The 17,884-nt window shown below is 46.2% G+C and overlaps 1 protein-coding gene across 4 annotated transcripts in view; it reads right to left on the reverse strand.

The window, feature by feature from the left end:
- Positions 1-1,590: 1,590 nt before the first annotated feature.
- The window catches only part of LOC5666817 (uncharacterized), an 82,956-nt gene continuing 66,662 nt past the window's right edge, over positions 1,591-17,884 (reverse strand). For all 4 annotated transcript variants that reach the window (XM_061653260.1, XM_061653249.1, XM_061653253.1 and 1 more), the window contains 2 exons: positions 6,237-6,371; positions 1,591-4,394 (listed from right to left, as the gene is read on the reverse strand). In XM_061653260.1, the coding sequence (XP_061509244.1) occupies positions 2,825-4,394; positions 6,237-6,371 (1,705 nt within the window). In that variant the 3' untranslated portion in view covers positions 1,591-2,824. The remainder of the gene's footprint in view (positions 4,395-6,236; positions 6,372-17,884) is intronic.

Here is a 17,884-nt window from a genome sequence, read left to right on the forward strand (position 1 = left end):
ATTACGCCGCAAACGCCCACCCCAGTGCGGGAAATCCCTGTGGGAGGAGCGCCCTTCTGGCCGCGAAACCAATAAGCTAAACGATGCAAAACATCCACAACACCCCCTTACTGGTCGTGTGTGTACGCGTATGTGTGCGTGTGTGTTGAGCGAGGTCGGGAAGACACGTGTTCCGTCGGGTTGGGTTGTTTGTGCAAAAACAAAAAGAGGGAAGGTGTGTGATGCCACCGCTAACCACATCGTCCCCGGTGGGAAAACTGCAATGACCGCACACACACTCAAACACACACACACACACACACACGTAAGGTCAGGGTTTGGCGACACACCCCGGGTCCTAATCGTGCAAAATGGCTGCATTCAGCAGTGTTCCGTGGGGCAAACAGCTTTTTACACGGTATTTATTTTTTTTTTGTTTTGACCGGGTTTTTCCCCCCCCGGGTAAATATTGGGTATTTTCGAATGCTCGGAATGTCTCCTTGGTTCTTGGTTTATGAACGATTTGTTCAATGTTTTCAAAAGAACGAACTGATTATCCACAATGTTTGCAACATCTTCAATCATCAAGAGGAAATACTTTTTTTTCTCAAATTGAGAACTCTGAGAGTTTATGAATTTTAATGAAGTATGTCTTAGTCTTAGTTTGTACATAACATAGCTTTAAAAATGAATTCACAACTGTTGAGGGATCTTTTAGAAAGCTTGAGTGGATGCACAGCAAAACGCGTAACAGATGATCCACCAAACGAGCTGGAAAATTGACGTATTTGTCGTACGAATACGGGTTAAGTTTGGGCAAAATTAACAAATTCTGAGGTACTAATTCCATACTAAAAATACGTTTATACTGGTTTTCTTTCATGTAAAACAAGGATGCCTTTGGCAACACTTTTTCATAAGTAGAACAAACTCTTTCAATCTGCGGGCCACATTTTGTTTAAAAAACCGTTTTGGCGGGCCACATGCAAATGATACTCTGCTTGATGTAATGATCTTACTTTCAACAGACGATTTATAGGGGAAGGTATGTATGGACGGACGCTGCGGGTAAGATGGACACTTCTCATAAATGCATGCGAAAAGGTAATTTTCGAAAAAATCAACAATGCAGCATTCTAACCTAAAGTTACACAACACATTTGACCACATGTTTGGCATAGTGTATGCAAAATTGGTTAAATTCACGAATAACTCGTGAAAATAACTCGCGACATCGTTCAGGAATTAATAACTATAAACGAGTTCCTCTTATACTGGGGTCGTGGACTTTTCGCGGAGTAATTTCCAATAATAATAATAATAATAATAATAATAATAATAATAATAATAATAATAATAATAATAATAATAATAATAATAAAAATAAAAATAATAATAATAATAATAATACTAATAATAATAATAATAATAATAATAATAATAATAATATTAATAATAATAATAAAATTAATTGTAATAATAATAATAATAATAAAATTAATTGTAATAATAATAATAATAATAATAATAATAACAATAATAACAATAATAACAATAATAATAATAATAATAATAATTATTATTATTATAATAATAATAATTATAATAATAATGATAATAATAAAAATAATAACAATAATAATAATAATAATAATAATAATAATAATAATAATAATAATCATAATAATATTTCAATAATACATTAAATGCTGCATTCTACGGTATATTAGAAGCGGTCCCAAAGGCTGAATGAATCGTCATTCCAATTGGCCTAGAATTGGTTTATGTACGTACCAGAATATGGAAACCAATAGGAAATGTTAAAATTCTAAAAACCTCTTCAATTTCCATCGTGTTTTTAAAGGTGTCTATCTTACCCTTCATGGTCTCACCGGAACATTTTAAAACTGCACGAAAAAAAATCATGTTTTTAATTCATGACAAAAAAAACGCTAAAATCGATGGAAACTTAAAAGATTCAACACATTTTCTGCTAAAACATGAGTGTAAGATGCACATTTTCATGGTCGTTGCACTTATATATCGCTAGATTTTTACCATTTCCCTTAACGTGTCCGTCTTTACCTACCTTCCCCTACATACAAAATGACGCTATCCACGAGCATTCGCAGAATTTAGAGATGGCACCTACGATTCATTTCACGACCTGCCTTTCAGCAGTAGGAGCGAACAAGCATAAGCGACTCCGACCCGTTCAGTTCGGGTATTGAACCTACTTTTACCCCATCCTAACCCGAATGACCTCATCACTAGTACAAGTGCTTAAGCGCTTTCAGTTAGAAGTAGTAGCGCACGCATGTTTTCTATGTTCTTCATTTAAGATGTATTCTACTGGAAACATTCAAACTTCGTGCATCCATACTTGTTAACACGTTCAGTATTATTTCAAATTTCCTTTGAATACCGGTCCATTGTAGCCATGTCATAGATATCAATTACGTCCAACAGTCAAAAACTGACATCAGCCATTGAAAACCCCTAATTTACCCGGGAAAATACCGTTTTTTTCCGAGGATTTTTTCCCAAATTTGAAATTACCCGATTTGGTACATCCCTGACTGCATGTTAGTTTTACACACACACATACACCCACCCACTTGCAACCACCTGCCAGTTGTTTCGTTCGCCCCCTTGCCCTCTCCTCTCATCAAAATTGTGGGCTGGGCTGGGAGTGGTTTGGTGGTGGGGTCGTCGCACCAATCTACACAAGCAGATCGCGGCCCGGGCTGCGCACGGCCCGGTGGACCGCCAGCTTCGCTGCACCATCACCACCACCACCACCACCACCACCACCACCACCACCACCACCACCCGGGCCCAACACTCAGACGTCGTCCTGGAAGGTGATGCGGTCGCGCGATTTGGTCGAGCTGCGGGTGGAGCCGCTGGTCGAGTACGTCCGGTGGAAGCGCCGCTCGAGCTCGATCGAGCGCCGCGGCCCGAACGGTTGCCCCCGGTCGAGCGCGAGCGGCACACCGACCGGCTGCAGCTGGCTGTTGCGCCGCTGCATCGGCGAGCGGGACCGGCGCGGGGACAGGCTGCCCCCCAGCGTGGTGGAGCCGGGCTGCGGGGGCAGCTGCGCACCGCCCGCCTGATGGGACGGCGCCACGATCGGTGGCTCGGGCAGGGAGGCGGCCGCCGCCGCCGCCGCCGCCTCGAAGTAGTCGTCAAAGTTGGTGGAGAACTTGAGCTTGGAGTTTTGGCGCGACAGATACTGCTCGTACGACTTCTCGCGCTGGATCATCTCCTGGATGTCCATGCTGCGCTCCCGCTCGAGCTGGTCGATGATCTCGAGGTCGCGGGACAGCGTGCTGAACGAGCCCTTGCGCGACGAGTACTCGCTCTCGCTGATCGACACGATCGAGGGCGTCGCCTTGAGGATGCCAACCGGGCGCTTGCGGGCGGACGGCTGCGACACCGAGCTGAAGATCTCCGACTCGTCGTCCTCGTCGTCATCGTTGTCGGGGGGGACCGGCGGCCCCCCGTTCGGTGCGGCCGCACTCGCCACCATCCCGTCGTCCCGCAGCTCGTCGGCGGAGGAAGGAGGGTAGAGGGGCCGGGCGGCCGACAGGTGGCTGGAGGCGGCGGTTTGGGCGGAGCTGCGCCGCCGGTACGGGGCGCCCAGCGGGCCCGTCAGCGAGCGGCGCGCACCGAGCGGATCGTCCCCGTAGCCGCCGCCGCCGCCGCCACCGCCGGCCCCCTCGCCTGTGCAGCAGTACGTGCTGGAGGTAATGTCCGAGCTGTTGCCGACGAGCGAGCTGACGTCATCTTCGTCCTCGGCCTGGGACAGGGCGGACGAGAGCTGCCGGCTGTGGGTGCTGTAGCGGCGCGAGGGGTAGAGCGGGGCGGTGCTGCTCGCCCGGCTCGCCCGGCTCGCCGTCGACCGGACGGAGGAGTTGTGGGCGGTGGCGGAGGAGGAGGCGAGCGTGCGGGAGGACGACCGGACCGAGGGCGCTTGGTGGAAGTTGCTCTCCTCGATGCGGAGCGGCGGGGGCAGCTGGCGGCGGGGCCGCCCGATCGAGGATTGGCGGGAGATGGTCGTCTCGACGGTGCGCGCACTGCTGCTGCCGGCGGGCGATTTCGTCGGCTCCGTCATCGAGGTGGTGACGGTGAGCGGGGTGTCGGTGTGGAGGGAGCCGGTCCGGGTGCTGCCCGGTGCCCCTGGGCGGCCGTGCGAGCCGGTGCGCCGGTGGGATGGTGGGGAGCCCGGCCGGCCTGCCCCCGCCGTGGCGGAGGGTTTGAGCGGGACCCCGACGGAGGAGAGGGGCGTGGCCGGTGGGACGTTCTTGCCGGGGGGTGTGCTGCCCGGCTCGTCCAGCGACTGCTCCGAGCGGGTGGTGGTGTTGCGCCGGGACGACAGCCGCAGGTAGCCACGGAGACGCTCCTTTGTTGGTCTGTGGGAGGAGTTGAGGGAAGGGAAGGAAGAAGGGGGGGGGGGGGGGGGGGCGGAAAAGAAGCAGAAAGTTAGTTGCGGAAGTTTATATGGCTTCTCCATTTGGCGAAGAGAAGTTATTGTTTGTTTAAAAATAAGCGATCAAGGGGGTCGTCCATCAATTACGTAACGCCAAAAATTGCCTGCACCATGTAACGTTTGCAAGAAATCATGTCAACACACCATACAAAAGCACACAGACAAAACTAGCCTGTAATTTTCAGCCTCACGGCTTGCATTACATTTGAGTACCTGCTCGAAAAAATGTCTAAACAATGTCGTGTTTTCATTTATCCCAAGGTGCACATGGTGGTGGAATCTAGCATCAAAGTCTCATAGCCTGTTTTAGCAACAAATTGTACAACCAATTGTCACTTTGTCATGACTTTTTTTTATTGCGAACAGTTCTGCAAAATGTCATTAACATCGTAATGACCAATTCCGACTGTAACAAAAATCATGTCAGCGTCATGAGCTCTACTGTGATGATCAGAGGTGAGCTTCAAACAGTTGGTGCGACCATCACATGCTTGGTGACATTGTGACCAGCTCTCGATTAGTAGCTTGGTCGCGATATTTCCTGTCGGTGATCATCACAATAGTCATGGGAGATATGCGGTGCTTGCGAGTGTTTCCATGCAACATGTTTTCTCGTTCAGTTTGACCCGACAAACCATTAAAGCAGACAGAGCGATAAAGCATGCGCATTTTGTTGCTTGGGACCACGCGCCAAATATTTTCCAAGAATGTCGTGATTATCATAGGAAGACGGCAGGGTCATTGCGTCATGCCCAAGTGAGTGACCAAGCGTTGAGTGTCTCAAAATATGGCACCAAGCAAGTGATTGGTCCACCATCTATTTAAGTCTCATCTCTGATCATCACAGTTGTGTACATGAGCTGACTTGAACGTCGTTTCAGTCATGAGTGTTGGGGACTGAAACAGTGGCATTTGGCAGCACTGCTCACTACCATGGATATGTTCTTTGTTTGCGGTGGTCATCATCACGTGATGCTCACAGCATTTTGCAAGCACTGCCTGTAATGTTGTATACTGAAAACGCCTAGCCTGGAGGTACCCTGTCATTGTATGTTTTGTAATGGTTTTTGAATTTACATTAGACCATTATGAATTGCATTACGAAACCATGCTTTTTACGTAACTATGCGTTACGTAATTTATGGAAAGCGTCGAACGTGCTAGGGCTGCAAAAAAGGCCACCTTAAAGTGGATCGCTCCTCCCGGATGGAAAATTGAGGATGGCTCAATCGCCGCAAGTCAAGCCCTGGGGTACTCGTAATTAATGGTCTTTTCACCTCAAAAGGCATGCCACCCAAATTGGTGGCAGCTCGCTGCAGTGCTGCCAGCTTTGCAGCTCTTTGAGGCGATCTCAAGGGCCGAGCTAATGGAAGGGACCGCAAGGACAAGGGGACATGGTGCAAATTGATTTTGACTTGGCGCCGCAAGGCAGTATCGATCGGCAACTGTGTTGCCGTCCAGGGGTTTCCTTTCAGTTCGGCATCAAGTGCGGAAGCTATTTGTCAATTATTCTACCCTCTTGCAGGGAGTGAAGCGGGCGGAGTAAGCGGTCCGATCGAACACCTCTTGAAACACTATTTCTCCTATCGAACGCATCTTGGTCGCATGGAACAGGTAGGGCTATGTTTATGCGTCGACATCCCCGCGGTAACGAGCGCGGTCGCATCGGCGGATGCAGGAGGAAGAATTGCCTCTTGGCAGCTTGTTGGTCCCCGGGAACGGTCGAGGTGGTGGAGGGCAGGAAGGCAAACAGAATGGTACTTACTTCGAGAGCACCCAGGCCGCATAGATCCACGGCACGATGATGGTCGGCAGGAAGGCGATCCAGACGAACATCAGGAAGGTGATGTCGTAGTGCGCCTGGTTCTCGTACGTCTCCGCCACCGTCATACGGGCGAGCCTGTGTGTGTGTGAAAAAGAAAGAGAGAAAAGAGAGAGAGAGAGAAAGAGATATTGAAACCGACACGAAGTGCAAAACCGGAACGGCACAAAGAAAAGCAAGGTTAAAACGGCGAAGAATTGAAGAGCCCGGGCTATAGGTTACGCTATCATTGCAGCCGGCGTGGACGCTTTCTCAAGAGTGCGAGAAGAATGCTGCCTGTCTTGTTAACGAAATTGTCCAATATATCATGACCGTAGACGGGGATGGGGCCCCTCGGGGAAGCGTGGAAGCGGGAAAACAAGATGAACTCTTGAGCGCTCCGTCCACCGGACCGGGGGTTGTGTGTCGCTACATTCACCTTTTTTTTTTGGTGGGTTGCAACCGTCTCCTGTTTTTTCCAAGAAATCTCCTGTGCAGGTGTACAGGTTGAGGGGTCTGCCGGTTTGCGGACGGGAGGCTGAATGCACAGGAAACCTGTCAACGTACACTCGTCACACGAGTTTGCGCTGCCAAAGAGCCTTTGCACAACCCACCGTCCGCGTTGGCGGCTAACGACGGGGCCGCGTGTGGGTGTGTCGCTGTCGGCTTCCCCCGCTTTGCCGTCGTGCACAAGAGTACAGTCTCCTGCCCGCCACAGTACGTGCAAGGGTTTTGCAAGTGTCCTTTTTGCGTGCGCACAGTTGACGACGATTGTGTTTGCAGGCAAGATTTGCTTAATTTGGTTTAGTTTTGGTGCGTTATTGTCTTGCTTTGTTTTGTCCAAACTTTATCCAGCTTTTGGAGAGTTCCACCGGTAAGGAAGATTTTAATGCTTCACATAACACAACACAGGAGGCTTCGCGTGCAAACGTACCACACGCAATGAATGACACGCTTTTCCCTGTTTGCCGTTTACAAAACTGCAACTTTGCATTAATGTTGTTCGTGCGGGGCAAACAGTCAGGCGGTTGGCGTTTGACAGAATGTTTTCCTATTCCGTGTAAGTCGTCACTCTTAATGTGTGTGTGTGTGTGTGTGTACATACGGATACTTTGATGGCGCATTAGAAATTGCAAACGTTCCTTGATTGACTCGAGCGTTGCCTCCTGCATATTTTTGCACACTTACACAGCTCATGGAAGAGGCTTTAGGACGTGCATACTAAGTGCTTTTTCTGAGTACTGTGCATACTAAGACAGTAGAGTGCAGTGTGATATGGTAGAATGCTTTAAATTGGTGCCATCACACTGTTCGCTCCTCTCTCTGTCTGACTCTGCCAGGCGGTTAAAATCTCATACAGAACTTGTGTAAGTGAAAACTTTTACATTTAAATGTTTTTGGATGTTTCTATATAAATAAATTAACACAAAAACGCATCATCCTGTACACTAATCCACGCTAAGCGCCTAAATATATGCAACAGGATACAGGCAATAAGCAATAAGAAAGTCTCGTACTGCACTTGTTTAAGTTGGAAAGTTGTAGATGAAAATGTTTTTTTTTATTATTAAATAAATTAGGAAAAACAAAAACGCAATAACCTGTTTGCTAACTTGCGCCAAGCGCCCAAATATATGCAACAGCATGTAGGTAATAAAGGGATGGTTGGTGAAACTTTAAATATTGTCTAATTCTTGGTACGCAGCAAAGTTTATCCTCCGACGGCCTTATTTACCATCCTAAGGATTTTATTTTGCTTTTTCGTTTTGGCATGCTGACGCCTGAAGGTATGCAATAACGCCTGAAGGTATGCAATAATAGTGCAATTTTGCTAGCGTTTCAGTTGAGAAGCTAACATAAAAACACAAAAGCAACAGTTTTCATATTGCACTGCTGAAAAGTGAAAAGCGGGAAGGATTATGGCTTGCATGATGCGGTGGCATCTATTCATTCACTAAAAGTCAAACAAGTTTGATTCAAAACAAAACTGACGAAAAACTCGCAAACTTGCAAACTGCCTACATTTAGGCGCATGCCAATTTTTTAAATCTATTTTTCAAATTAGAATGTACACGTGAAGGAAAAAAAATGCGTTTTTCATTGTAATTTGATAAAAAGAAACAAAAAAAAAAGGTGTAATTATCGAAAGCAGCACCTTTGATAGATTGCACAGAGCTGTGGGGACGTCATTTTTTGAAAATATGTTTGTGCCTCCGGCCGCACTTAGCAACAGAGACAGTGGCGGGCAAAACAGTTGTCGGATGGGGGTGCGCCTGGTAACGAATTATCAAAGTGATCGCACCTGACACCGGTTTTGCGGAATCAGGGAAGGGCTAAATTATTCCGGATGAATAATCTGCCGCGTGCGGCGATGCGCGAACGCCCCGTTCCCCCGTTGGTAGGCATCCCGCATCGGCGTGATCATTCATCATGTCTGGAGCGCAGCTTGTGCTGGTGGGGAATGGGGCAGCGGATACAGTCACACTGAAGCGAGCGGCGAGCGGGATGAACTGTACTGTGTATCTTTATGTGTGTTTGTGTGTGTGTGTGTGTGTGTGTGTGTGTTTCGGGGGTGGGGAGGTATTTTTGAACCACTGCGTTCGTTGACGACGAACCCGAACTAATCCGCAAAAGCCGCCCATCGTAAGGCAAGTGCCAATGGGTGCAGCGGCACCGACACCGAACAGGGCTGGGGCGGTCGTATTGATCAGTACAAGTTGAAAATATTCCCCCCCCCCCCTTCACCTCCTTCTCTCATTTTCCTGTTTCTCTCCCGCGCTGTTTCGTCCCGCAGTGTTGTGTGCGGGCAGGCGGTGATAAATAAAGTGAACAGCACACCGTGAGCGGCTTTCGGTGGTGTGGTATAATTTATGCAGCATAATTTATATGCTTCACACCCACCCACACCCCAGTGTCCCACCGGTGGCCCATGGTCCAACAGGTGCCACCGGGAAACAAACGCCGCGCGTGTGTTGAAACAGAAACACATACACAAAGCGATTGTTCTCCCATTCGCCCGTCCGCGAAAAGCTCGGTTTGCATAAATTCCAAATTTTGCCGTGCGCGCCGCGAAGAGATTTAACCGGTTTAACGTTCGAGCAGGAGCAGGTGGTGCAAATTCCCTTACCGGGAAGTGCATGTTGAAAGGGTTGTGTGGAGCACGCTTTCATGTACCGCTGCCAGTCGGTACGCTTGTTGTTTCGCGTCAATTTACGTCAAACTTTCGGCAGCAATGCTAGAATTCCAGCAGGCGGAGTCACGCTTCCCGGCAGCGAACGTTTGCGTATTAGCAACGCTTGCGATTGAAAAGCAATCGGTTTAATAAACCGCATCCCTGACAGGGAGCATCATCAGTGGAGCTGAACAAATGTGCGTTTGGAAATGAAATCAGAAATTGAAAAAACAAACGACTCCTCATAACGACACGCGAATAGTTTGTTTGCACAGGCACGAGCGTACACTATATTAAGTCAACAAGACGCTGCAAACAGTAAGCCAGCGATGGGAGTTCGCTGGCACACCAACCAGCACCACCACGCGCAAATGGCAGGTTTTGGAAAATTAAGCACAGCATCCACTTTGACGCGGTTCTCTGAGGATGGCGAAGATTTCCCCCAGTTTTCCTCGATCGTGTTCACGCGCTGCCGTGACATTGCTCGACAAGAATCCACCTCGGTCCCGCTCCTGTCCTTCGGACGGGAGAATTTAGCATAATTTTCACCGCGAGAATTTCCAACCCCTTTTGTTCTGTGAGCTTACAGCTTCGCCACCGCCCAACGTCTTCTCTTCCTAGCACCAAGGTGTTTGGCGCCGGTTTACCGATTGGATGTAATCTCCCCCAAACGTTGCGTGCGGTGGAAAGTTTTGTTTCTCACATAAGGTGCTCCCTTATGCCCTTGCTTCCAGGAACCGAGAGCAGCTAGGAGGTAAACCCATCTGCAAAACACCGGCAGCACTGTGAAGCCATTCCAGCAGAAATCAGAAATCTTGCGCGAGCACGTGACGTGCGCTTGCGGTCCTGCATAGGGAATGAAAGGAAATCTAGCTGCTTTGATTGGTCGTTCGCAAAAAAAAAGCAAGAGTTGGAGAGCGTAGTTTGTGTATGTGTGTTAATGTTAAAAAAGGTTTCTGATGCAAGCTTAAAAGCGTAAAGCTTATAGTAACCGTACTTGTTACTTTACCAGTAATTAAAGCGTTATTTTAGAGTACATTAGTTGTTGGTAGTAGTTTCTCGCAGTCTGGGCCAGTCTGGTGGTACAGTCGTCAACTCGAACGACTTAACAACATGCCCGTCATGGGTTCAAGCCCCTAATAGACCGTGCCCCCATACGTAGGACTGACTATCCTGCTATGGTAACAATAAGTCACTGAAAGCCAAGCTCTCTTCACTAGTGGGTACTTGGCAGGCCTTGACCACCAGCGGTTGTTGTGCCCAAGAAGAAAAAGAAGTAGTTTCTCCGAGGTACTATCCATGTTAATGTTTGTCAGCAATGCCAGGTAGGTTATTGCCAGGTAGCAATTGTAGGTTAAATAAACTGAATTTTCTTGGCTCAAACGTTTATTCCAGTAAGAATTTCAATCTGTGTCTCTAAAAATTAATGATCTATAAAATAAATCTCAAATACACTTCGAAAACTCCCAGTCAGACTGCCTTCTGCTAATTTACTCATTCGAGCAGTTTTGTGTCTGCCATAACAGTAATTTAAGAGCAATTTAGCGGTACGAAGTGTTGTCGTTTGTTGTCAGTGATAAGATATAAATAAGAACAAAAAGAGTATTGTTTTAATGATCTTTTAGTAGAAGAAGACGTCGACGGTGTGTTTAAAACTGTAAAATGTAAAAAAAAGCCGAGGCATTGCGTTTATTAGTGCAATTTGTGCATCACCTTCTCCGTGTGACGCGGCTGTTCAAGTCGAGTTTGCTAAAAAAATACATTGTAATCGTTTGTATAAGTTAACGAAAATGATTGAATATAACCAACAAACTGTAATATAATACATTTCGTGTGATTTGTCCGAAAAAATAAAAATAAAAGAGAGGAAGGAATAGGGTCCGTCAAAACTGCTCGAATGGGTAAATTAACGACGGCTAATTTACCATTTAATTACTCTTAAATTACCGGTAATTTAGCGGTAAGATAGGGGTAAATTAAGTCCGATTTGTCTGACTGGGCTGTTCCCCCGGGGGCACAATGGTTTTCCTCTGAGCAATGGGCGAACATTGAAGAGCAGGGTTTCACTATTCTCGATTTTCATGCATCGATTGCACTAGTTTTACTATTTAGATGATTTGATCGGTATGCTCTACTAAATTGAACATCCAGATGGCGCCACTGTACCATAACTTTAATTCAGAAAGTGTAATAAAATTAACACTCGAGTTACTGTAAAATAAGTGCGTATGGATGAGATTCCTGGTAAGAATCAAATGCATCGTCTCAACTTTACTCGCTCACTAATACATTGCATGCGACAGCGTTAAGAAAGAGGAAAAGTTTTTGCTAGTTGAATGCTAATAACTTTAAAACGACATTTTAAACATTTTTTGACATTAAAATATTAATAACTAATAATATGTACACTGGAATTATTTGCAACAAAGCAAACCCTTCAACAAAACTCCAAGAAAGATGATGAAAAATTCTTTTATAAAGCCTTGTTGACGAGCATTAGTATTTGTTTTGGTATTGTAAAAATTCAAGCTAAAAAAAACGCTCAATTATTTCACCTGCAATAACACATTTCTCCTATTCAAATCGACACACATCTGACTAATGGTTGAACTAATGGATCACAACTAACGGATGAAAAAAAAATTAAAAATTTTGTAATCTTAATAAAAGCAACGGTCGCGATAGCTTAAAGGGTTTTCCAAGCCAATCGCCAATGTGCACACCATTATTCACCGCCTTCAAGATGTTTTTCAACAGCTGTCACATCAAAATTGTATTTTGCATCTTACCAAAAATATCAATTCTTCCACACGATTTTCAGCATGCCACAAAGAACTGCCAAACTCAGTCCAGCGTGTGTTGTGTTGAAAATCATACGGAAGGAACTGAAAAATGTTTTTTTATGCAAATACAACATTTGACATGTGTTGAAAAAACATCCTAGCAAGCAATGAAAAATGTTGCTGACATTCGGACATTGAATCGGAAAACCCTGTATATCATTAGTAGGGCCACCAAGCCACAGCAGATTACGAACAGCTAGTCTATTGAACCTGCGCTCTATCGACTCTGGTCTACCGATTCAACTAGCAGAAAGGGGCGTTCAGGTTACTGAATTATACTCCAAAATTGAGTGAGCTAGTGAGCAGCAGGCTGGTTTCAGGCACATCGGGTCTCTAACGTCTCTAGCGTTTGTCATTACGAAACCAAATATACGATTCGCCTTATCTAGCACAAGCTTTCAATAGTCATGAAACGTACAATTACTGTCAAAAATTGTGCCAAGGTCACGAATCTCAGTTTTACGTGTAGAATGTTGTCAAGACTGTAGGTATACGGATCTGAAAGCTGCATTCGATCGTGTCAACCATCGCTTATTGCTGGCTAAACTAGAACGTCTTGGTTTCTCTGCTTCTATGGTGGAGTGGTTTAGATCATACCTAACGGCTCGTAGCTACCGTGTACAAGTTGATTGCTTCTTTTCTACCGTGTTTGAGAGCTCTTCTGGCGTTCCACAGGGTAGCAACCTGGGACCACTACTCTTTTCATTTTTTTTTTCAATGACTCTGAATGTTTATTGTACGCGGACGATCTGAAGCTATCACTTCCAATCCGTAAAGCATCCGATGTTATCTCCCTGCAAAGTTCAGTGAACTGCTTTTCCGACTGGTGTGAGAAAAATGACCTACTAATATCTGTCGATAAGTGTATGTGTATGTCGTTCCACCGAACTGTCTGTCCCATAACCCATAACTATAATATATCTGGAACCATACTGCAACGTGGCCAGACATTTAGGGACTTGGGCGTTACCCTAGACTTTAAATTGAATTTTCATCAGCACTACTCCGATATTTTAGACAAGGCGAACAAAATGGTAGGTTTCATTCGCAGACAATCAAGATAATTTTCCGACCCACACTGCCTCTTAATGTTGTACAAGTCTCTTGTTCGTCCACTGCTTGAGTCTTGTTCAGTAGTATGGTCTCCTTCATCCTGCTTTTGGTCCAAAAAATTGGAGTCAGTACAGATAAAGTTTACACGTTTTGTCCTGCGTTTTACCCCGTGTCGCAATGTTGATCCTCGTCCGTCTTATGAAACTAGGTGTTTACTGTTTGGGTTAGAGACGCTGAAAATGATCCCATAAATTTAAATCTTAAATTTAACGCTAATTCTGATAATTTTGACTGGCATCACGCGACTCATTTTTAAACTGTTTACTGTACTGTGCGTTATGTAATGTATTTGTTCGGTAACTGATAAGCTATGTATTGCTAGATTTAAGTTATAGGGTAGTATTAAGTAATAAGACCACCTCGCTCGGCCAATTACTTCCACAATAAACTATACTATACTATACGATACTATACTATACTTTAAGCTAAGGGGCGCTTCTTACGAGAAAAACTAACAACGCTACATTTGCCAGGCACACAAATTTTAACAGATTAGACGCTCGCCACTTAGCCAAGACATTGAATGAATTTTGCCTTCTATTGCGATCATTACAGTAATTGAATGTTGGTAATAAACAATATAAACAGCAAGGGGCCCAAATTGCTGCCCTGAGGGACACTGGAAAAACGTTTAAATTCGTCAGAAATGGCATTGTCAATTTTTACGCGAGATTTGTGCCGGTTTAGGCAGGCTTCTAGCCAGTTTAACACGTCCGTTCCTGTACCTAGGCGATCCGATATAGCCAAGAGTAGATTGATTGACGGAATCAAATGCAGCCTTAAAATCAGTGTCTAAGTGTCTATTTGGCCTCCTAAGACCAGACACAGTTCCTAAATTTCGGTGTAAAACCGTGCTGATTAAGCAGTTTATAGTTTTTCCACACCGACGCCAATATATAGTAACGCGTCAGGAACAATTATTTCCCAAACTTCGGCACCAGAACCAGGGGGAGGTGATGACAATGCGCAGCTGATACGGAACAGCAACGGAGCACAGCGAGCATTTTGTGTACGCTTAATTTAATTTGCGATTTCACTTCATTAAAGTAACCGCAGGCAAAATGTGCCACCAAACCACCTGCCACCGTGCGTTTCGAACCGTTTGCGTGCCCGATTGTGGGTTCCCGGTAATCGGCAATCGCCATTTTTCAATCACAAGTCTGCATGTGCGCCCGCTGTGTCTTTTATTATTGGGACATGAATTTCGCCAGAAATTTGCGTGCCCCCGATTCCTCGAAAGTGCGGTGACATTTGGAAGCAACGCGGTGGAACGTTGATTTGAAATTTGGTTTTATGTAAGCGCACAAAAAAAAGCCTTACTAAAATTGAAAAATTATTCGGGATGGTTAATGCTTGGTGGCTGCTCTAAATCAATCACCTTTACTAGACGAAGGTACTGAAAAAAAAGAAAACTGTTGAAACTTTCAATTATTAAACCATCAATTTCGTTCCGCGTCCCTTTGACGCACCCTTATATGGGCGTGTGGGGAACCGAAACCGAAAGAAAATTAGCATGGGGGGGGGGCTCCGTACCTGTTGCGATCAAAACGCGCCCTTGAAAAAGAAATAGCACTCCGAACAGCAACAGGGTGCTACTAAATAAATACCATTCCTAATCTTTGCTCACCTTCCACTGAAAATTGATCATTTGCGTACTGTGTGTCACCCCCCGAGCGAGCAAGTACACACAAATCAAAGACTACAAAAGATGATACAATTCTGCGGAGCACCATTTGCTCCATTGCTTTCTCTCCCGTTCTGCAATGGATGGGCAAATGCGGGCAATAAATACTGTGACGGCTCAAAATAAACCATGACGGTACAGCAAACAAAAAAAAAAAAAAAAGAACGACAGGAAACATCGTGCCACGTCTCGTGCCGTGCGGTAGTTCCGAGCGCAATCGTTTGCGCGATTAAAACCCGGACGCGCGACTGTGAGTGGCAGCCGTCAAGGTGGTGGAATGTTTGCACCCGTGCGGATATTTTTCGATGGCGCGCGCGTTACGCCGACGTTCGTCCGTATCATACCCCCCCCCTCCCTCCTGCCGTTTTCTGATTCCCGGTCGAGCGTGGAGCTTTTTAAGATTTTACACCGTATCGGAACGGCTTGGGCAGAGCACTGCACTGCTTTATGTAACTGTTTGCGGAAGCAGCGTTACTTCGCATTTGAGCAATTTAAGTTACTGTCGGCCATTTTCCGCTTGCCAGTAAATGTTTGTGCTATTTATTATTGGTCCGACGCATGGCAAAAAGGGGACCGGACCCGGTTGGCTGCCTTACGGCCGGTTTAATGCGCTTCGACGTGACCAATCCACGCTAATAGAGCCGCAATGGCAACGTCCCGATGGAAACGGCCCGATAAGCGGACACAATAATTGAATATCGCGCTTCCCCTCCACGCCCAAGGGGCACGCCGAGAGCGGCAGCTTAAAGTCAAGGGCAATATATGAAAGTTTAATATCTTCCTTCTCCGACTCGGTTTTCCGTATTTCAGCTCAAATTTCGGCCCGTCCCAGGGACAAATACAAACCGAAAACGAGGATAAAAACGTGGGCAGGAATGATGTGCCAAGTGTCTCGAAAAGCTCTTTAAAAAGAGGACGGACCAAAAAAGCAGGGGGGGAGGGGGGGGGGGGCGAAGAAACCTCGCGCCTCTTGTTTGGTAGGATGCGCACCGAGGAAGCAAACGAACGCACACACAACGAGCTCACACAAACTTTGATCCGTTTCAGCTACGCAGCACAATCGATAGGAATTCCAATTAAATTCCTTCGAGAAGGAGGCGCTCTGCCTCAAACATCCGAAAATACAGCACCAAAAAAGCGCGCACACACACACAGTGAAGACATATTCCCAGAAAGCGGGAGGCTGCCACACGTGGAATCAAAACATAATGCCCCTTGGCACTGGTCCCTGGTACAAAACTACTGTTACAATTTGGCCTCGGGGCCAGTTTAGTGGCGCACAAAACCCAGATTTCATCATGCAAATGGGGCCTTTTTGGGGGCGAGCTTGCAATGGGATGCGCCTGAAACATGAAACAATAGCGCCGGCGGATCGGAAGCGGACCCGCGCCAGCAACATCAAACTGATTGCTTTTCCACGAATGTCCACTTTTCGATGCCTGTGCCCCGTGTGCGCACTCCCAGCATGCGGAGGGCAGGTTTGTGAGGCATTTGTATGTTGGCGAGTACTTTTGCGGCCGCTCGAGTGGTGTGCGTTGTGTAGGTGTGTCTGATTTGATTAGATTCAACTTAATTGCGACCATTTTGCTCTGCCCTGAGGGGCGATGGGTGTACTAGGGTTGAGTAGAGTGCTAGTTCCTAGAGCTGCCGGAAGTTCTGATAAATTGACACCCCAACACATGGGGGAAATGGAATAGCGCAGCTAGAAATACCTAACTCGTTTGGGTGCATTGTAAACGTGATGCATCGCAACATTGTGTAATTAAATTATCCAGCTGCAACGGTAATATCTCAGAATTGCTGATATAACCTGATAAATGTTCAAAATTAGACCATAAAGCAAACGAAAGCAAACTGTAAAGTAAGCAGCAGAGCAGGGCATGCTAGGACCTACAAAATTCTGACCAGACTGATGGTTGCAGGGTAAGGTAGGGTAGTACGGATTCATTAAGGGAAATGTTAAAAATCTTGAGATGCACAAATACAGCGAACAGGAGCATTTTTTTCAATTTTCTGATGATACGGACCCCTTGTAAGGGAAAGGAATCCCGGACACCGGACCGGACAATAAGAAATCCCGGACACCTGTAAAAAACGTTTCATATTGAAGAGGTTTACTCGGTTTACTCGGTTTTAACAGTACCTATTGACTTCCTGGTACGTGCATGAAAAATATTCTTGGTAGTTTGCATCGACAGTTCGTCGTGCACTGAGGAGTTGTAAGCGCCGCACTTCAAACACTTCGTAGAATGCAGAAACTAAAGTATTATTGAAATATCGGGAAGTAACAGCTGACGTGGCTTCAGATTACAAAAACACATTTTTGAATTCCCTTTTTGCAAGCTATGCAAGTCCGCTACCTCAGCAACCTCAGGTGGATCTGTTAATAGGTCTCTATCTCTCTCTCTCTCGCTCTCTTCTTGGTTTGGTTGGTTTCACTCACACCCTGATTTAATCCTCCCATCCATGTAGACTCCCGTATTCCAACAGGTCTTGCGTGTGGAGTGTTCTCCAACAGGTCTTGCTGGAGGTGTCTTCACCTGACCAAGCCATCCAGAGTTCGCTGTGCTCCTCTGCGTCTCGTGCCAAAATGGAGGGTGGTGGGGCAAGAGTCCTGTATCCTTATATATCCCTGCCATCGTATCCTGCCAGTCTTCGCCGTTCAGCAGGCTCACGTGGTTCATCTTTCTCCTCCAAGCTCCATGCTCGACCACACCGCCAACGACTGTCCGGAGGATGCGTCCCTCAAACACACCCAGATCGTGATTCAAGACTCATGTCCATAGAGGACCACCGGGCA

Source organism: Anopheles gambiae, chromosome X (genome assembly GCF_943734735.2).
Source record: "Anopheles gambiae chromosome X, idAnoGambNW_F1_1, whole genome shotgun sequence".
Lineage (NCBI taxonomy): Eukaryota > Metazoa > Arthropoda > Insecta > Diptera > Culicidae > Anopheles > Anopheles gambiae.